The 20,267-nt window shown below is 55.6% G+C and overlaps 2 protein-coding genes across 14 annotated transcripts in view; one reads left to right on the forward strand and one right to left on the reverse strand.

The window, feature by feature from the left end:
- PI4KA (phosphatidylinositol 4-kinase alpha) overlaps positions 1-20,267 on the forward strand; it is a 94,913-nt gene that overhangs the window by 51,339 nt on the left and 23,307 nt on the right. For all 13 annotated transcript variants that reach the window (XR_004345432.1, XR_004345431.1, XR_004345429.1 and 10 more), the window contains exons 20-28: positions 11,253-11,361; positions 11,690-11,826; positions 12,000-12,133; positions 14,400-14,482; positions 18,051-18,121; positions 18,197-18,321; positions 19,389-19,470; positions 19,623-19,706; positions 19,803-19,892. Coding sequence is in view for 7 of the 13 variants with exons in the window: in XM_032603026.1 (XP_032458917.1) it covers positions 11,253-11,361; positions 11,690-11,826; positions 12,000-12,133; positions 14,400-14,482; positions 18,051-18,121; positions 18,197-18,321; positions 19,389-19,470; positions 19,623-19,706; positions 19,803-19,892 (915 nt within the window). In the remaining 6 variants the exon portion in view is untranslated. The remainder of the gene's footprint in view (positions 1-11,252; positions 11,362-11,689; positions 11,827-11,999; positions 12,134-14,399; positions 14,483-18,050; positions 18,122-18,196; positions 18,322-19,388; positions 19,471-19,622; positions 19,707-19,802; positions 19,893-20,267) is intronic.
- On the reverse strand, positions 443-7,213 carry SERPIND1 (serpin family D member 1). The gene is made up of 4 exons (XM_032603027.1): positions 5,997-7,213; positions 2,840-3,113; positions 1,264-1,408; positions 443-859 (listed from the first exon to the last, which is right to left on the reverse strand). The coding sequence occupies exons 1-4, from the start codon at positions 6,874-6,876 to the stop codon at positions 668-670; spliced, it is 1,491 nt and encodes a 496-aa protein (XP_032458918.1). The 5' UTR covers positions 6,877-7,213; the 3' UTR covers positions 443-667.

A 20,267-nucleotide genomic window follows, 5' to 3' on the forward strand; every position in this document is an offset into this window, starting at 1 on the left:
CACTGTTGGGCACTCAGGTCACTCTGTTGATGTCTAGCACTGCTGGGGTGTCTTCTATTTTGAATGTGGCCTTTTTTAGTTATCTGACCTTATAAAAGTAGAATTATACCCAGTAAAAGTGGTGATGTTTATTTATCTCTAGGGTGGAAGGCATGGCTACGGGTACATGCCGTCCTCTGGGCGGCCGTGAGGTGAAAGCAGGTGCAGAGACATTTAGCCTCAATTCAGGAGGTTGGGCCTTGAGAGGACTGAGCCCGAGGCCAGGGCACCCTGGGCCTTGGGGAGGGGGCTCGCTGTCAGCACTCTGGGGAGGGGGCAGCTCCTGCCCATGTTCCCTGTCAGGTGGGAAGCCCTGGGGGGGAAAGGCTTTGGGTGACAGAGTGGAGGAGGGGGGATGCTGGGCCCGGGGAGGGGTTTGCTGTGAGAGGTGGAGGGAGTTGGTCTGTCTGGCGCCAACACCCTCTAGGAGACAGCTGCCGCGCTACAGCTGCGGTGACCTCTGGGCTCTGCAGCCCTGATGGTAGCAAGCATCGCGGTCCTTCGTCCATGTCTCCCAGAAAGGTGGCCTGAGCCACGGGGTCACCGCCCCAGCTCCTCGTGGTCGTTGTTGGAAGGGAAATGGAATTGCGGATGCCCCAGAGCACTCAAGACGCCCCGGCCTCCACCGCTAAGACCTGGTGGGGTTGGCGACCCGGCCCAGGAAGAGCAGGCAGCCCGTGCGGTGCTCATACACAAGGAAAAGGAAGGGCCGGTCGACGCTGAAGCGGACCTGGGTGGACAATGGCATGAACCCCACAGTGGTCACGGCCGCGGCCTGCGTACCCTCCTCGTCCACCATGATGGTGCCTTGGTGCTTGAACTGTGTCAGGACAAAAGGGAAGCTATCAGATAGCGGTGGTCACTCACAGACGGGCAAGGGGGGGTAGTCTCGTGTTCTTCAGGGAAGGGACCAAGCGAGCGCAGGGGAGGCGTGGACGTGGCTGGGCAGGATGGCCCTTGGGACTCGGTCCTCACGCATCAGCTGAGTGTGGTGTGAGCGGTGCCACCTTGGCACTGTGCACCATGGCCACTCAGGGCTGCCCACAGCGCTCTGCGGGCAGGACCGTGGCCCTAGAACCGCCTGCTCATGCTCTGGGGCCTCTGCCATAGTAGGCCTGCTGGGCTGGGGTGTTCCCGGGCACCTGCCTTCTCTCTGGTATCAGCAGGGGCTCCAAGGGGGGCAGACCTGGGGCGGGATGGGGATGGGCAGAGGACGGGCATTACCAGGTCGATGACAATCCTCTGGTCTGAGATCCCCGTCATATTGCTGTTCCTGTCGAACAGCGCTGTGACCCCCAGGGACCGCAGGGCCTCCACCAGGTTGTAGTCCTTTTCTAGCTTGAACTTGGGCAGGAGTACTTCCCGTGTCCTGGTCAGGGAAGAGAAGGGCTGGTTCTACTAACTGCAAGTTGCAGAGGAATCACGTTTCCCCTTAAACGTCCATAAACACACACAACCGCCTCCAGTCCGTGTACCACAGAATTGACACAACACTTCTTAAAATGCATATCCTAGTCCTGCCAGTGGAGGATTTTGGAAAGACCATCCCATTGTAATCCCAGCACTCAGAATTGAGGCATGGTTACTGCTGTGCGGTCATGTCCTCGGTACTGTATGGTTTGTGTCCTACCAGCCAGGGGGCAGAGCTGTTACTGGCTTATGGCTCAGACATGTGACATCATTCTCTCACTTGGGTCCCTGCTTTCAGGCATTTGGTATTTTACTGTTTAAGGAGCTGAAGTGCAGGTCAGTGCACTTAAAAACAGAGTGCTTTCTGTACCAGCCAGTGCTAGCGTTCTCCATCCTTGACGGCGCTTGTGGGGCTAAGATGCCAGACGCGCCCCCTTCTCAGGAGCTTCCTTCCCTCTTGGTGCGCCAGGACCCCATACATGAAGCAGCAAAGTGTAAAGACCGCCTGTTAGCGTCCGAGTGACAAGAACAGGCCTAACCACTGGGCCATCCTGGAGGAGGGGGGACAAGATCTGGGGGCCCTGAGCAGGACCTGCTGGAGGGAGTGCAGGACTCTGGGCAGGAGGGCAGGGGAGAGCAGAGCAGCGTGTGGGCCAGGCTGGGCAGCGAGAGGGCTGCATCCTGTGCGTGGGGGTCCACAGAGAGTTCACAGGAAGAGGGAGGTGGGGATGCTGCCTGGTGGCTGGTGGCAGGTAGACGGAGCATGGGACGGCAGGCCGGTCAGGCCCCCGCTGGCTCAGGGTGAAGGTCGTGGGCAGTGAGGTTAGGAAGGAGGCTGGTACAGAACAGGTTTTAAGGAGAAAGTGACAGGGCTTGGTGCCTGCCCAGCTGCCTGGGCAGACCTGCCCCTAAGAGCCTGCCTGTCCCTCAGTTGCATTTCCTTGTATCCTGGTCCTGAAAGGAGGCCCAGACCAGGTTCAGCTGTTAACTCGGGCCTGGCGGGATCCAGGAAGACAGGGAGGTGACGTGTGCGTCCTTCCTGCGCTGAGCCTTCAGCGCAACCTGTGGTCCTGACTCAGATGGTAAGTGACGCCCTGAGGGGATTTGGAGCACCTCGAGGCTTCTCAAACTGGGTTGGGGGCTTGTCTTGGTTCTAGGCCCACAGCAAGTGACCCCAGGGGGTCAGGGCAAGTGTGTGGCAGAGCCGGGTCGCTCCTGCCCCCACATCACAGAGTACAGGTGCATTTCTCACCAATGCTCTCTGGTCTCCTCTCACCAAGTGGAAAGTTCGGGCTGAAGTCACAGCGGCCCATGGGGCACATGCCCCTTTCCCTAAAGTGACTGCAGCCCCAGCATCCTTGGGCCCCCAGTCCCCTGGCCCCAGAGGCACCTGTTTGTCATGCTCTTCTGCCATCTCTCCACCACTTGGGGCTTCAGCTGGGCCTCGAGAGTCTTCATCCCGGACAGCTTGTGCGGGACCACCACCAGCATGCTGATGCCCCCCATGTACTCCAGCCGCAGGACATCGCAGTCCAGCTCCTGGTCGCTTGCCGCCAGGAAGGACCCCTTGGTCTGCATCATGGGGACCTTGACCACCTCTCGCTCATTCAGCCTGAAGTTGTGGTTGTGTGTCATTTCCGCTGGGAATTTGTTCACCCAGGACCCTGTGAGGTCAGCAGGAATGGGCTTTTGTTTAAATGCTCTCTTAGAGGGTTTGTTCAAACAGGCTGCATGGCCCACCCCCACCGTATGAACCCACAGGTCTGGTTTGGGCCAGGAGTTTAAGTTTCTCACTGGTTCCCAGGCGATACTGATGCTGCTGGTCTGGCCCGCCCGCCACACTGAGAATCACTGTTTTAGAGGCTTCTCGTAGGAAGCGGATGAGGGCAGATGGGGTGAATAGACCAGGTGAATGCTGGGTTAGATCCTGACATTAAATAGCACATCACTTGCCTTGCCTGGGCCTCTGCGTGTCTCTCTGTAAGATGAGGGCCCTGAGCTCCCATCAGCTCTATGAGGACTGGCTGGATGCCTGGGGAGGCAGCACTGCCATTGCCACCTTCACTTTGGATTGCGGGGCAGCTTTGTGTGCCCGAGTGGGAACATGTCTTTGTGGCTCTAAGATGCTAGTAACTGGAAGTGAGGGCTGCCCGCCCACTGGTGAGACTGGTCATGTGCCAGGCCTCCTCCAGCCCCTTCCTGTGCTACCTCGTCTCCTAGCAACCGTGAGGGACGGGGCTTTCACCACCCCCATCTCACAGATGAGCAAGCAGAGGGGAGAAGCCAAGTGACCTGTTCAAGGTTTCTAGCTGGTGGGTGGGGCACAGGGGGTCAGAAAAGCAGGAGGTTCCTGGGGGAGGCGTAACAGCAGTGCCCGCCCGCCTCTGGTCTGGGTCCAGGGCTGCTCAGCCCCGTGAGGCAGGCATCTAAGCAGCTCTCTGTGGGGGGCCACCCTGTGCATGGTGGGTGTGAGCGGTGTCCCTGGCCTCTCCCCTTCCCCAGATTGTGCCATTTGCCCTGGGGGAGACTCCCTTTCCCCTGGGCTCCAGCCACGGCTTTCCCAGGTTTGCTGCAGCCGCCCCGCCTCTCCCGGGTTCTGTCCTTCCTTTGCTCCTGAGGCCTAACCTCTGTTTTCACTGTGTTTTACAGAGTGCTCGTAACATTTGAAATTAAAATCAAAGTAGTGATAGAGATTTGGGAGCTAGAGCTAAGAGTTACACATCCAGACGCTGTTGTGATATGCACCCATGAGAGCTGGTGCTGCTGGCGTTTCATCTCTCTGACTCCCAGCCCTGATCCAGCAAGCCTTCCGGTGTGTGGGCAAGGATTCATGTGCCCTGCTGCCACGTTTGCCGTCTTCGTGACCCTGGTTCCCATGTTGGGACGTGTCCCTGCCTGCTCTGAATACTGACTGCGCTGAGGCAGAGGCTCTGGAAGTCGGGGTGCCCACAGGCTGGCAGGGCTGAGGGCTGAGGGCCTTGGTGCCACCCAGGGGTCTCCCACTCACTGTCAAAGTCACCCCTGAACACGGGAAATCGCTCTCAAGTGTCACTGGCAACATCAAACCCACTGAGCATGTAACAGTGGGACTTGCGAGGCCACACGGATAGGGGAGTGAGACCAGGGCTGACCTCCAGTTTTCATTCCCAAACCTGTCCCGCCAGCCAGGGATGAAAGGACATGTGTGTGTTCACTGAGCATGTCCCGTGTGCCTGTCACGGGCCTGTTGGAGCCTTGGCCTGGACCTGCCCACGGCGAGGCTGGCGTTGTGCCTGGCGTCGGGGGAGGCAGGGGTCTGGCTCAGCCTCTGAACCCTTCCTCCTGTCTTGGCTCCCTCCCCCTGCGTTGCCCTTTGGCAGCATTCCGCACAGCCGCTGGGGGCCTCGGCTTGGGCACGGAGTGGTTGTCCTGGCCGGTGGGTGCTCTGGCCCCACTGCCCCTCAGCCACTTCCAGGAGAGGGGCTCCCTGGACTGCTGTAAACCGTGCTGGAGCTGACCAGGGAACGTGGCCTCCCGGGACTGACCTGGCCAGTGCCCACTAGTCCTTGGTGGCAGAGGGGAGAGTGGTTGCGTGTCACCGCACTAGTGTGCAGTGACCCCACTCCTCATGTCTGCCCTCGGCTTGCTGGGCAGGTGGAGGGCAGTAGAGGTTTCTCCTGGCTCAGGTCACACCAGGGCTTTTTTTTTTTTGCGGTACGCGGGCCTCTCACTGTTGCGGCCTCTCCCATTGCAGAGCACAGGCTCCGGATGCGCAGGCTCAGCGGCCATGGCTCACGGGCCCAGCCGCTCCGTGGCATGTGGGATCTTCCCGGACCGGGGCACGAACCTGTGTCCCCTGCATCGGCAGGCAGACTCTCAACCACAGCGCCACCAGGGAAGCCCCATCACCAGGGCATTTTAAAAGCGAGGCCTGGTATTTACAGACCCGTGCCCATTTATCTCTAGAGTCCCGGGGCTGTGTGTGTGTGTGCGTGCGTGCGTTGCTCACGCGCAGGTGTGGGTGGTTGGCGGTGGGGGAGGGGTCCTCCTTAGGAAGTGCCTCGGTGCTTGGTGCTGGCCTGGAACAGTTGCTCTAGACATAAGGGTTGATTTCCCCACTCCCACCTGCCTAGAAATGAGTAGGGGTGTGAATGTCAGTTACTCAGGGTGAACCTGTCTTCAGCCTTTTGTCCATTGGGAAGGGAAATGAAAAAGCTCAGATCCAGGTTGACCTGATGCTGGAAAGGTTTTTGCGTTATTCTGATCTAACAGAGGCTGGAGCTTGGCTCTGTCCCTTACCGCCATCTCCGCAGAGCAGCATTTTAATTCCCTGTCTGTAAAATGGAGACACTCATAACAGTGGCGGTCTCTCAAGGCTGTGGCGAGGCGTAAAGCGTAGGGTTTCTAAGTGTCAGCTGCCCTGTCACCTCATCAGGACCTTCCCTGTCCCTGCGAGCTGACCCCGTGTCTGGGTTTCCCAGGGGAATGGAGGTAGAGTCTGCAGTTCGGCCCACCTGTGAGCTGAGAGCGCCCGCGCGTCTGCCCTGAGAAATGTCGCCACCTCTTACCTTTAAAGTAGATGCAGTTCAGGAGCATCATCTGAGTCGCGGGGTCCACATCCTCCAGCACGTCTCTTATGAGGCCCTTGGTGAGCCGCGAGATGTGCTGGTTGGTTTGGGAGATGAAGGCGGGATCAGAGAAGTCAGCTGCCCGGACCTCGGCAAAGTAGTACTGTCGGACCTTGGCTCTGAAGTCGTCCAAGACTTGAACTTGCTTCTGAATGTACAGGTCGCTGACGGACCGCAGCGTGTACCCGAAATTCCTCCGGAAGAGGCGGTGGGTCAGCTTCCGGAACAGGTTGTGGACGGTGCCCAGCTCGTATGTGGTGCTGGCGTTGACGAAGTCGGTGAAGCGCAGGGCAGCGTGTACCTGCTCGTGGGTGTCCCCCCGCAGGCCCAGGGAGAGCATGGCCATGGCTGTGGACACACCTACGGGCGCCAGGAAGACATTGTCTGAGGCACCAACCCGCTCCTTCAGCGCCCGGTAGAGGTCTAAAGCGAACTTGGCGTTGAGGAGGTTGAGCCGCTCTATGCGGCTCTTGCCCGGGAAGAGCTGGAGCACGCTGCTGGCGCCAGTCCCAGGGTCCACGGGCGAGACCGCGTCCACGACGTCGATGTAGTCGTCATCCTCCCCAAAGATCTTCTCCAGGTCCAGGTAGTCCTCATCCTCTTCCCCATCCACAATCCACTCGTTGGTGACTGTGTTCTCCTTGTGGAAGTCGGCAGGCAGGAGGGGTCTGCTCAGGTTTCCACTCTTCAGCTGCCCCCACCGGGGGTCTGCAGACTCGGGGTCTCCCCCTCTGCTATCAGGCTGACCCCGAGGGCCGAGGTTCCCACACACGGATACCAGGAGGAGGGACACCACGAGAGAGTGCAGCAGGTGCTGCATTCTGGCAGAGCTGGAGCTGGAGGGAGAGTAGGACGTGGTGAGGGCAGCCTGGCAGACTGCCCCCTCCCTGCCCCACACACTCACACACACACCTCTGCAGGCCCCCGGCCACGACCCAGGAGGGGCCCCATGGGTGCCAGTCTCTAACCATTTTAGGATCTGCTGAAGTTAAAACAGACGCCTGACATTTTGTGTGGCTTCATGAACTTGCCTGAAGGACCCCTGGGCCCAGATCAGAACCCCTTGTTGAAAGTGTGCAAAACCATAGGGCTCAGGGGCCCCAGGGAGTTTGCTTTTCATTCATTCACTGAACTTTGTGTCCCTTCCTCAAATGACATATTGGGTGGGCCTTGGAGGCACACAGGTACCCCAGCCGGATGGGGGCCCATGTGCAGTAAAGCATGGCTCACAAGGACACTGCCAGGTGGGGGGCGGGGGGGGGGCGCCAGGCAGGCTGAGGCTCCTCCTCCTGCACTAGCAGTTATTTGGGGTGGTTTAATCTGTGTGATTTGGACTGTGTCTGCAGTGCAGGGATCACCTGGGGGCCCAGTGGACATGGTGGGTGCCGGTCTTCCTGCAGCCATGGGGGATGAGGGTACAGCTCGCTGCAGGTGTACGTTTTCTCCTTGTGTCTGTCAGTCGGCTCCCACTGCTGTCAGGAGGGACTAGAGCTCTCCCACTGAAGTGTTTCTGGCTGGGGTTACAAATAGTCTCACCAGGTGTATAGGGTCTAGGTGAGGGTGCTGTCAGAAAGCTCTTACTGAAGGCCTGAGGGGCGCTCCCTCTATTTAAGTAAACAAGGCACGTTTTTAACAGATACTGTGGGATGAGCCATCTGTCTCCCATCCCTCCCTCTGTCACGTCAGTTTGGCTGCCAGACGGCTTTGTCCTTCTCTTGCTTCCTTCCTGGTTGTGAATTGCATCCTGGGAAATGAGCTATTATTCGATGCTTCTGTGTGTCCAGGACAGTGACAGCAGGTGTTTATACTGCTGCTCAGTCATGCAAGATCCCAGCATCCCTTCTAATCACCTCAGAAAGAGGAGAGTGTCTTGTCAGGTTTGTCATGTGTGTGACCATCTGGTACGTTTTTGAGGACCAGAATGTCTGCTTCCCCTCCAGGCCAGGTAAGAATCACTGGCTCCTATTAGGTAAATATTGGGACTTGTTAGGCCTGAAGATGGTGTGCTGGCAATGGCAGTGACTCTCAGCAGAGCCTCTTCTGGGTGCCGGTGCTGGACCAGGGGCTTTGGTGACTCAGCTCCCCGCGCAGAGCATTGTGCGTATCGGGGGTGCTGAGCCTGCCTGAGTGTGCCAGTGACTAGATTAGACCCTGGTTAGTGGAGCCCTTCCCTGTGTCCAGGGCTCTGCCCGTTTGGCCTGGAGTGCCAGCACCATTGTCCCTGCCCCAGTTCCCACCTCGGCTCTTCCCTGCAGCACTCTTAACACAGTCAGCTTGCACACTCCTCTAATCACAACATTTTGGAGAGGGAAAGTCACATGGTTTCTGACTTAAAACTGTCTGTTGTCTTTTCCTGTTCCCTTCCCTCCCCCCAGCCCATAGCCGAGGCTGCCACACACGTTGCCTGCACTCAGGACACAGTGTGTAATGTGTGTGGCTGCCAGCGGAACCGGGCCAAGGTTCTGGGTAGAATTGGGCGTGGGTATTGATGGCAAGACACTGAAAAAGTGAGAAAAGAAGAGGTCTTCTTGCTAGGCTACACTTGAAAGTATCCTTCTTAGGTTAAAATAAGCTTTAAGGGCTTCCCTGGTGGCGCAGTGGTTGAGAGTCCACCTGCCAATGCAGGGGACATGGGTTCATGCCCCGGTCCGGGAAGATCCCACGTGCCGCGGAGCGGCTGGGCCCGTGAGCCATGGCCGCTGAGCCTGCGCGTCCGGAGCCTGTGCTCCGCAACGGGAGAGGCCACAACAATGAGAGGCCTGCGTACCGCAAAAAAAAAAAAAAAAAAAGCTTTAAAAAACCCAACTTGAATAAATAAAAGTTCAGGAAAAGGAATCTGAGACCAGATAGGGAGGCAGAGGTTGAAAACATTCGTATCTTTTTGCTCTTGTATTCAGATAGTAAGTGTGGAAGCTTCTTGTACTCTTCCTATTCCTGTATTACACGATGAAAAGCCCAAAACACTTTGCATTATGCTCTCATCAGAGGAAGCAGAAGGTATCTCATAATATATCTCATTTTATGTGGTAAAAAATTAGGTACCTGAAAGGTAAATCTTCCTGTTGTTTTGCCATTTAGTATCACAAGAGTTAAAGAAGATACTTTAAAATTATCACTAGGTTGTGTTTAAATCCAGATTACTATCTTTGAAGAGAAGCAGTATTTTTTAAAGGGAAATCATTCGAAAGTTTGTTTTTATGGGCATTTCCTATGGCGCCTTCTCAGGCTGGCTGCGTGGAGCGGGGCTGGGCTTTGTGGTCCCTCGTTCCTCCTGGCTGCTGTCTCCCGGCCCAGACGGAGAGGGGGTAATGGAGCTGTGGACAGTCTTCAGGTTGAAATAACTTCAGGCTCACAAACGAGTTGAAAGCACAGCACAGAGAACACCCACCCTGTACCCGCGTCTCCAGACTCGCCAGGTCTCTCTACGTACGTGTGTGTGCGCGTGTATGACACGCGTCATTTTTCTGAACCATTTGTGATGCCCCAGAACTAGGGTGCCCGCCCACAGCCCCCAGCACCATTCCCAGTTCAGGTCCTTAACCTAGCGCAGTCCCTCCTCCCCGGTTGGCTGAGAGTCCCACTAGCGTAACTGACAGAATGTTATCATAGGCAGCTTAACAAAACCTCTTACCCTTTCTAAGATGGTGTAGAGAGCGTTTGAATGTAGTTGGATAGGGAAGCAAATCAGTTACCCATCTCTAACCACCTCAAATAATAATTCATAATCGGCAGAAACGTTAGAAACCTACTCACCTCTGTGCTGCTGAGAACTGGCTTTGCAGGGGCAGAATCGGCCAAAGTCACCAGCAGGCTTCAGTGTGACCTTTGGTGCCGGACTGCTGTCGTGTTTTCCAAAGTAAATACATCCCAGATCAAACACCGCTCAACTAGCTTTGTCAGCACAAAGCCCTCGTTGTGTCTTTAGTCACTGCCGAGTGGCTTGTGACTCCCAGTGTTTGGAGGCCTGACCGTCTCTGTGTGGATGAGCTTACAGGAGCAGCCAGGACACTCTGTGGCCCAGGGCTTGGTTGCGTGGGGGGCGGCGGCTCTGATGCTCCCCTGGACATGGGAGGGCTCCTCTCGTGTCTTCCAGCTCCGAGTTCTTCCTCTAAGTGATCGCAGCTCCCGACCTCATCCTGGGCTCTGGGGTGACGTGCCTGCTAGGCAAGGTGTCCCCACCCTCCTGTGAGCTGTCCCTCCATGGACAGTGGAGGGGAGGGTGCAGGTAGAGACTCAGAGCACCAGGAGACCCTGGCCCGGGCCTGTCTGCCATCTGCAGGACATGCAGCCCCGCTTTGCTGTCCGTTGTGGGATAGCCAGGGCCGTACTGTGGTGCTTCCCATGCTCACATCCACTCAGGTGTTCGCAGAGGACCGTGGCACCGTGATCATTTCTATTTTTAGTTTGTGGTGGTTTTTTGGGGGGTTTTTTTGGTCACGCCGCACTATTTGCAGGATCTTAGTTCCCTGACCAGGAGTCGAACCTGGGCCCTGGCAGGAGGCAAACCCTGGCCAGCACCTAGCCCATACTTGGCACTCATAGATCATAAGCATTTGGACCGCTGAGCACCCCTCGCTGCAGGTTAGTTAGCGCTGTGTGGGGGCTCGACCTCTGCTGGGGACTCTGGAGGGTCCACCTGTCCACCAGGCGTTGTGCACACATAACCATTTTCCATACCCAAGGCGCCTTCCCCTGCCACGCACTGAGTGGGACACCATGGGGACAGGGACGCAGGGACTCCAGCCTCACCCCTGCCCCTGAGCACTCTGCTTTTACCTGCTTCACACCCTGTGGTTCTGCCCAAGGTCACTGCCCCGCCCGCCATGGTTCCGGCCCTTGGGCCTGGTGCTTCTGTGGCCAGGCGGCTGCTCCCTGTTTCCTGCCCGCCTGTGAACACCAAGCACCCCATCCCTGGGTCCCCAGGAACTCTGGGATGCTGCTTGTCTGCCTCCCGACGAGGCCAAAGGGCTTTTCCCTCCCAGTGCAGAGCCCGCCCTGCATACAAGAGGCTCAGGAGCATTTCTGGGTGAGCTCTCTGAGGGCTGCTGGTTACTGTGCCCTGTGCCTTCTCCTGCCCAGTCTGACTGACCTGTTCTCTGAGAAGAAGCCTGGAGAATGGATCTCAAGCTTACGCCTGTAGGTGTCAGGTTCATATGCAGGTAACCACCTTCTCTCCCTCTCTCCTCGGCCCATCAGCTCACCCGGCGGTTGCTGCCCATCAAAGAAGCGAAGCCGCGGTTGCAGAAGCTCTTCCGGGATTTCTGGCTCTATTCTGTGCTGATGGGATTTGCCGTGGAGGGGTCAGGTAGGGGACGTTTGCTGCCCCAGGGAGGACAGTGCAGAGTAAGGACCAAGATGCGAAAGGGCCCGACCTAATGGTGCCTGTGCCCACGCACAAGACAGGCCCAGTGCGGCTGCCGCCTCCTCAGGGAACACTTCCCGAAGTTGTTTAGGGTTCTGGGAACACCACATACCTTAGGGAAACCTGCCCCCATTAGGAAACACACTCGTTTCTATGCCACATTTTTGGGACAGTGGCTCAACCAGAGGACCCACAACTCCAGAAGCTCAGCGTGGGCCCCGCCAGAGCTCTTCTCGAGCCAGGAGGCACCTCAGCCCATGCTCTCTTGCAGGACTCTGGCCAGAAGAGTGGTACGAGGGCGTCTGTGAAATAGCCACCAAGTCCCCCCTGCTCACCTTTCCCAGCAAAGAGCCCCTGCGGTCTGTCCTCCAGTACAACTCAGCCATGAAGAACGACACAGTCACCCCCGTAAGGATGCCTGCCTGCCAAAGACGGGTGGTACCGGGCAGGGTTTCGGGAAGCCCTCTGGGACAGTGAGGGCCAGTCTTGCATGTCTGGTTCACGGGCACGGCCCCGGGGTTTGCATCTGGGGGAGCAGCCATGCCCGCCCGTGCCCAAGCAGTCCTGGCATTTGTCCCTAGGCCGAGCTGAGCGAGCTCCGTAGCACCATCATCAACCTGCTGGACCCGGCCCCCGAGGTGTCCGCCCTCATCAACAAGCTGGACTTCGCCATGTCCACCTACCTTCTGTCCGTTTACCGGCTGGAATACATGAGGTATGTGAGCTTCGCCACCCGTACCCCCGCTTGAGCTGGTTTTACGTTTGTGTTCCTTCCAGGCTTGGGCTTTTCTCAGTTCCTCCTAACAAGTAAGCTGTCTTAGAAAAACCACCCCCAGCCCCTTCTGCTCTTCTCCTGTGCTTATCCTTCCTGATCATTGGATGCCACGTGTAGTAACACACCAGGGGTCTGACGCTGGTGCCACCTCCCCAAGGGAACAGGTTCTGAGCTGTCACCAGAGCTGCCACCAACTCAGTGCACTTGACGGATCGGAGCCTCTGCCGGGAACCAGCCCTCTTTGACACGCTCTAAGGCACCCCCCAGGCTGGTTCCAGGACCACATTGGAGCACAGACAGCAAACGGGAAGTGGGGGGGCTGCTCCACACAGTCCTCTGGGCACCTGACACTCAGGACGCCTCTGCAACCACAGGGAGCTGACAGCTAGAAGCACTAACATGGATGGAGCACCGGCCCCACAGGCGCTGCACGAGCTCCATGCGCTGACAGGCCCCCCCAGCAAGCCCACAAGGTGGGCACTGTACACCCCACTTCACAGGAGGGAACCAGGGCCCAGGCGCTCAAAGAAGCTGCCCAAGGTCACGGTCCCTGATTTGGCCTGAGACCGACATCGTCTCCAGGGCAGTGCCTGCTGCCTCCCTGTAAAGGGAGACTGGAAGCAGCAGCAGGACGTCCAGAGCCCAGCCGCCCACCCTGTGGACCCGCTGTGGGGGGCTGCAGGAGGACATTTGTTTAGGTCACAAGACAGGTGCAGTTAGATACAGAATAAGGTCTTTTTCAAACCACTTAAAACAAAGTATTGATTCTTAAAGCGAGGGATGTTTGGACAACGCCACTACTTTATTTAACCTTTATTTGGTGCCACGAGACCCTCCGGTAGATTGGATCTTGCTTGGAAGCTTGACATATAAACCAGATGGAAGCTGTTTTGGGTGAGTGGGAGTGAGTCCTCCCACCCTCAGTCCCCTCCTCCCGGCAGTCCCAGAGTCCCCACAGCCAAGGGAGCTTTGACTTTTCTTTTTTCATTACACATTTTTTTTTCAGTTGTATAAGTAATAGGAGAACATTATACAAAACTGTGGAAATAGTTGAGGGAAGAAACCCACTCTGCTCACTAGCACCATCCATAGTGGTTAGTATCGTTCCTTCTGGTCTTTTTTTTTTTTACAAAGAATATATTTTCACAGAAAAACGAAGCCAAACCAAGACAGCAAAAGCCTGGGTCTAATCCTGGCACGTGTAGCTCCAGGAGAGGCCTCTGGGCCCCCTCGGCCTCCAGCACCTGCCGGCAGGGCTGTGGGCTGTGTCCACTCCCCGGTGTGCCCCATGGTGACCCAGGGCTCTCGGGCAGGCTCTCTAATTGGCGGGCGGTTCTGAGAGCCCAGCTCTTGCCCGAGGCTGCCTGCCAGGTCCCCTGGACTCCTGTCAGCACCGAGAAGCAGCCCTGAAGCCTTTAGTCCAGAGCCTGGCTTAGATCCCAGTCACCAGTTATCAGGAGAGCTTTCAGACAACAGCACACATTCTCGCCATGTGCACGAGGGCGCTGGAGAGTGTCTGCGCTTGAGCCCCCGGCGCCCGTGGAGCCTTAATCTGAGAGGGTGGGTGCGGACGTCATCCACGCGCACTGCTGAGCTCGCGCCTGGCCGTCTCAGTGGAGCCCCAGATGCCAAGTGCCCTGTACCGGGGCCCTGGTTCAAGCACATGCCTTCCTTTCCTTTCTCTTCCTTTTTTCCTCAAGGGTAGGGATATTGTTTTACGTGTAAAAATGTCCATGGTGCGTAAAACAGAATAGAGAAGAAAAGCATTGGATGGTAGAAAAGATGCTAAGGAGGAGAAATGCATGTCTCCGTTTGCTGGCCCTGCGTCCAGAGAGGCCCCCTGTTGCCGTCTCTTATCTTTCCCTTCTAGAAATCAGCCACGTGCTCATGCGTGTATCCCACCTGCACACAGCGGGATGTGGGATCATACCTGTTCACACCTGTCCCGCTGCACCTCGCCCTTTCCTCCCAGCCGGAAGTCTCGAATATTCTGTAGCAGCACAGAGAGCTGCCTCTCATTTTGGTGGCTGCCTGATGCGCCGTTGGCTGATGGACATGCAGCCGGTGCTGTTAGGACCTTGTGCATGTGACCTTTAAAACCCCTGGCTCACAGGGGGTGGCTGCCCTCACAGCCTCATCCGCCCGGGCAGCATTCCATTTGCTGGGGGATCAGAGCTTCAGACTCACTCTGAGCTGTTCCCTGTAGGGTCCTGCGCTCGACAGATCCTGACCGCTTCCAGGTAATGTTCTGCTACTTTGAGGATAAAGCTATTCAGAAAGACAAGTCTGGTAAGTTGACTCCTGCGGGCTTCTCATAATGAACTGAGATTTAATAGTGTAAAAAAGAATACTGCATCCTGTTTTCTGTCTGTGTCAAGAAAATAGTTTCATGAGGCTATGTACTACATTGGAAAGATCAGTATAAAACGTTTGACTCTAAAAAAAAAAAAAAACATTTGACTCTAAAACATATACATCTTTCTGGCTCTGCCTCTGCTGCCAGGAGCCCGAGAGTAGAAGCACTGATGCTCAGATGTGCTCCAGCCCCCAGGTTTCAGTCCCAGACACCATCCTCTGCTGAGGGACCCTGGGCTCCTTGGACGGTCTGGATGGACCTGGGGCATCTTTTGGCCAGGGAGCAGTAGTGCTTCTCAGGCGTCTGAGGCAGGCTGAGAGGACTGAGAATCAGGCTGCAGGGGCTCCCAACTAACAGATTATCAGAATTCGAGCATGGATACAGTATTTCTATTATCTTGTTTAAAAGAAGAGCAAATATACTAGGACGTATGTATCTAAATACATTAGGAGATTACATATATATTATATATAATTATATATACGATATCATAATTTTGTTTCTCCCACTAAAGTGTTTGTGAAGTAGGGACGTGTAGTTGTTTTTCTCATGCAATCAAGAAAGAGGGAGCAGCAAGAAAGAGCCGCATGGTCCAGGGAGAGGCGGGGCACCTGTGTAAGGTCACACCTGGTCTCAGAGTGACCAGGTAGGAAGGGCGCCCAACAGGTGATGGGCAGAGACGTCCTGCGAGCAGCCTGTTAGAGGCACTCATTAGTGGAGAGCAGAGAGCTCGCTGGGGGGCATCCTGCTTCTTGCCATGGGGGCTCCACGCCTCAGCAGGCCTGCTGCCCACAAGGAGACCCCACTCACTACCACACGTTTCCAGCAGGCCAGGACCTGTGGGCCACATCTGATTTAAGACTGCATCCTTCTTTTCCGGGAAAGTTTCAGGATACAAAAGTCTGTGTGAAACATGAGGACTTACAAGTCCCAGGATGCAGTGTCCTCAGACCCTGGGCTCACAGGGCCTCGGCGTGACCAGTCCCAACAGGACGATACTCCCAGGGAGACAGAAACAGAATTAACCTCTCTAGGGTATCAAAATGTGCCCATCACCAAAACCCTACTGAGGTGAACCTAAGATAAGAATAGGAATTAAAACATGAAGAGATATTAAAATTGAGGCAGCAAAGAAAAAAAATTAAATGCATGGTACTGGCACTGTTTACCAGTTTTAGTATAAGGACACGATAAATTGTAGCATCATTGTGTTGGTCTATGTGCTGATTTATAAGGTATTTAAAAATTGAAGAGACTGAAATATTAGACCTGTGCTTTAATTAAATGCTTAGAAGAATATGATGGAGTTTATAAATGTGTTTAAATATTTGATGAAATTTAGTATGCTCAATCCACAGATTTTTTAATGTATCTCATGTAATAATGCATTTATTCAGTAAATGGTATTAGCAATCATTTCAAGTATTCTCAGAATAAAAGTTTTTAAGAAACTAAATTAGTTCCTAAAATGTTAGGAAGAAATTATTCATGAAGTTATGTTATAGAATCTTTTAAAACAAATATTGTTTTTATTGATTGATTGCAAAAAGAATTAGCTTTTCAGATTCAATGAACAGTGTTTTACTATTCTTAAAGTCATTTTTTTGAATCATGCTTTCTGAAATTTCCTAGAGTCAGTGAACACATACCTGCAGATATTCCCCAGTCTGAACAGATTATTCAATGGATTTACTCTTTTTTACACATTCTTCTAATTTACTCTCCAAGTGCCCTTGGATGGATGATTTTTTTTTTTTTTACAAGCATCCTTGATTTGCTAGATCCACAAGGTCTGGTTGATTAACAGTGTGGGAAAATGTTTTGAGGAATGCTGAGTAACGATTCTAAGGTTAATAAATTTGGCATTGATACAGTTAGTAGTGAGGAGTCTTAGGACTTCCCTGGTGGCACAGTGGATAGGACTCTGAGCTCCCAGGGGGGAGGGGTTCGATGCAGGGGGCCCAGGTTCGACCCCTGGTCAGGGAACTAGATCCTGCATGCATGCCGCAACTAAGAGTTTGCATGGCGCAACTAAGGAGCCTGCCTGCCGCAACTAAGGAGCCTGTAAGCCACAACTAAGGAGCCCAACTGCTGCAACTAAGACCCGGCGCAACCAAATAAATAAATAAAAATGAATAAATTAAACGAAAAAAAAAGTAGTGAGGAGTCCTTCCCACGCCAGCACCATCAGCACACTGACGACTTGAGCAGCTTGTTCTTGCTAATGGAGAACTAACTCCCAGGTGTCTCGGGTACCATTTTTTTCTTCTGTTGAAAAATCAGTCCTTGGAGAAATCTTTTGAGAAATCACCTCAGGGACTGTGAGGTGCTGCTCCATGTGACCCTGCACAACAGTCCAGAGGTTGGTTTGACTCCTGTGGGGCTGGCGAGGAAGGACAGTGGGGGGCCTGGAAGCCCCCCTCCGCTGGCAGCACAGGGATGGCCACCAACCAACCGTCCTAGCTACACAAGGTGTGTCGTGGAGGAAACGTTGGTGTTTTCTCACAGTTCTCTCACCAACACTGTGGTTCTCCTACTGTTGTTTTTAAAACTCTGCTCTACCCCATCAGCACTGACCACACCCAGTGCCCAGATCTTGGTCTCAGAACACTGTTCTCCAGTAGAAGGAACCTGGGCTCCGTGGAGGAATGGTGACTCTAGGGAGAGCTGGGGCAGGGAGAGTATAGGCTGAGCCCAGGCACCTTGCAGGGCCAGAAAGTAAGGTCATGCCGAAACAAGAGGAAAAAGAGAGAAGGAGAAGGTGGGGAGGTGTGTTGCAGGGCCCAGGAGCCGACCAGAGGGAGCAGCCACACAAATGATGAGCATTCGTGAGTCCCTACTGACTAGACGGTTGAATAAACAAAACACGGGGAGGGACATGCCTTCAGGTGGAATTCCAGTTGCTAAAAGGAGAAAGAATGTGGAAGATAGAAAATGTCGACAAGAACCAGAGGGACAGCTGCCACAGAACACACTGATAGATGGTTTCCAGGAGAAGTGGGGGGCTCTGCGCAGCTTGACGTGTACAGGTTCTCGGGAGCCGCTGCCCCCCACTCCCTGCCCCAGAGTGAGGGCTGGACCTGGGGACTCACATCTGAGGGTAGAGGGAGCATTCAGGGCCAGCCCACCAGTGACGGGGGCACCGACTTCACCCTACCCCCATAAGATGCGACCAGGAGGGCATTTCATCTAAAATCCCATGAGCTTGGTCCAGGCATGAGCAATCATCACACACACCTTGATTGAGGGACACCCTACAAGATGCCTGTGCCCTTTAGAAGTGGGGAGGACAGAAAGACTGGAAAGCCTAAGGAATCAGCACAGACTACTGGGCTCAGAGCCGTGCTGAGCGGATGCCAAGGGGTGCCCTGGACTGGGTCCTGGGACAGAAAGGGGGCCATGGGGGGAAATGCAAGTAAAGCTGAGAGTTTGGGGGAGTGTTGTATCAGCGACAGATGAGACGGTGGTCCCCTCTGCTGATGCCCTGCCCTCCTGTTGCAGGGATGCTGCAGTGTGTGATCGCCGTTGCCGACAAGGTGTTTGATGCCTTCCTGAACATGATGGCAGATAAAGTAAGCCTTGTTGGAGTGCCAGTGCACGCCTGCCGGGGCCGTGCAGGGCCTACAACCTGTCTCTTCTGAATCCAGGCCAAGACCAAGGAGAACGAGGAGGAGCTGGAGCGCCATGCGCAGTTCTTGCTGGTGAACTTCAACCACATCCACAAGCGCATCCGGAGAGTGGCCGACAAGTACCTGTCCGGGCTGGTGGACAAGTGAGCTCGGTTTCCTTCTGGTGTTGTGCGTGTGTTCACGTGTGTGCCCATGTGTGTACATGTGTGTGCGCATATGTTTGTGTGCACACGTCTAGATTTGGGATGCAGGGAAGGGTCGACCTTGCATCATCAGTACAGAGAAAAGTGGACTCAGAGTCACAGCTCTCAAAGGGCGGGGCAGCCCCCACAGGATGTTGGCAAGTGAGGAGTCAGTGGCCTAACCCTCCCCCGTTCAGAGTGGTTGGTGCTACTTAGAGCACATCTCCTGACCGGGTGTTATGTCCCTGTTCTCGGGATCCCACCCTCCCTGCTGCAGGGCTCTGGACTCACTCTGGGATGCTCACAGCCATCCTAAGTGCTGTCTCCCAGCCCAGGGCCCGGCCAGAGGACCTGGTGGAATTAGTTTCTCCCAGGCCCTCAGGAGGAGGGGAGCTCACTCTGAGCTGGTTCCACCCTGGGCTTTCCTTGCTGTATTGAGAGGCACGGCAGGCTCATGGAACGGGTCCTCCCAGGTGAGGGCCCTCATGGTGGGCTGGGCCAGCCTCAGTGCACTGCCATGCCAGGCCTGCCTGCAGCTCCCGCAGGCATCCCCGGAGCCTGCAGCAGACACCATGTGCCCATCCAGGTAGGGCCGGAGGGCGTGTCTGAGCCAGGCCACCGAGCCTGCAGCCTGCTTCCCTTGGCCCAGGGCCACCTGCTTTGAGCAGCGGGGGGGGTTTCAGTGGTAAACACTGCAGTGCTACACAAGCCACAGTTGTGGAACTGCGGAAACGGCAGGCCAGCTATAAGTTACATGCAAATTTTCTATTGTGTGGAGTGTCGGCACCCCCAGCCCCCCATTGTTCAAGGGTCACCTGTCCTGCCATGTTCCACGTGAGGGTACAGGGGCCTTGGTTGAAAACAGGGAGGATCCCTGTGCGAAGCAGGGAGTGGTCTGGCCAGCGCATAACCAAGATGATGGGGCTGGGGGGGGCTGGGGCTGGGCAGCAGGAGGGGTGAGGGGCCTTAAGGAGCACAGCTCCTTGGACAGGTGGCTTCTGGGCCCTGAGAGGTGGCTCTGGGTGCAGATTCCCCCACTTGCTCTGGAGCGGGACGGTGCTGAAGACCATGCTGGACATCCTGCAGACCCTGTCGCTGTCACTGAACGCCGTGAGTACCCTGCCCACCCTTCTGAGCCTAGCTCATGCCACAAGCCGTGAATGGGGGGTTGGGGGGCTCCCATCACAGATGGGAGGGGTGGGGGAAGGGAGGGAGGTGCTACGTAGGGACCTGCTTTGGAAGAGGGACCTGTGTGCTTTCAGGATATTCACAAGGACCAGCCTTACTACGACATTCCGGACGCCCCCTATCGCATTACCGTTCCCGACACCTGCGAAGCGCGAGAGGTGGGCCGGGGGTTCGAACTTCAACACAAGGCTCTGGGGCACATGGTCCAGCCCTGTGTTCACTAAGCTCTGACAGCCCGGTGCACCCTCTTCCAGAGCATCGTCAAGGACTTCGCTGCGCGCTGTGCGATGATCCTGCAGGAGGCCATGAAGTGGGCGCCCACAGTCACCAAGTCTCACCTACAGGTACTTTCTTGAAATCACCAAAAAGCATCCTGGGTAGCTCCTTCCAGCCTTGCAGAGAGCTGTAGCCAGACAGCGTGCTGGAAATACCGACAGCACTGGTGTGAACTAGCAGACCAGGAACACTGGTCCAGGCCCAGGGTAATGGGACACCCTGTGGGGTGAGCATGCTGGTCAGGGGCCAGGAGGGCAGGTGCGGTGGGACTGGGGGGCAGGCCCAGGGGAGCCGACCGCTTATGGTAGGCAGGACTAGGGGTGCATGCGGGCTGGGCGAGAGTGGCATGGCCAGGAGCCCGGCAGGCCAGCAGGAACAGTGGCTGGCTCTGGCTCTGGCTCTGGTCCCAAGGGAGTGGCAGCCCGAGCGGAGCCATCTCTTCA

The sequence above is a fragment of the Phocoena sinus genome, chromosome 14 (assembly GCF_008692025.1).
Source record: "Phocoena sinus isolate mPhoSin1 chromosome 14, mPhoSin1.pri, whole genome shotgun sequence".
Taxonomy (NCBI): domain Eukaryota; kingdom Metazoa; phylum Chordata; class Mammalia; order Artiodactyla; family Phocoenidae; genus Phocoena; species Phocoena sinus.

Coding starts and splice junctions, on each gene's coding strand:
- SERPIND1 (XM_032603027.1), bottom strand. CDS start 6,876: ATGCAGCACCTGCTGCACTCTCTCGTGGTGTCCCTCCTCCTGGTATCC. Junction 3,114..5,996: donor GAACTGCATCTACTTTAAAG/GTAAGAGGTGGC, acceptor CTGACCTCACAG/GGTCCTGGGTGAACAAATTC. Junction 1,409..2,839: donor CAGAAGAGCATGACAAACAG/GTGCCTCTGGGG, acceptor TTCCCTGACCAG/GACACGGGAAGTACTCCTGC.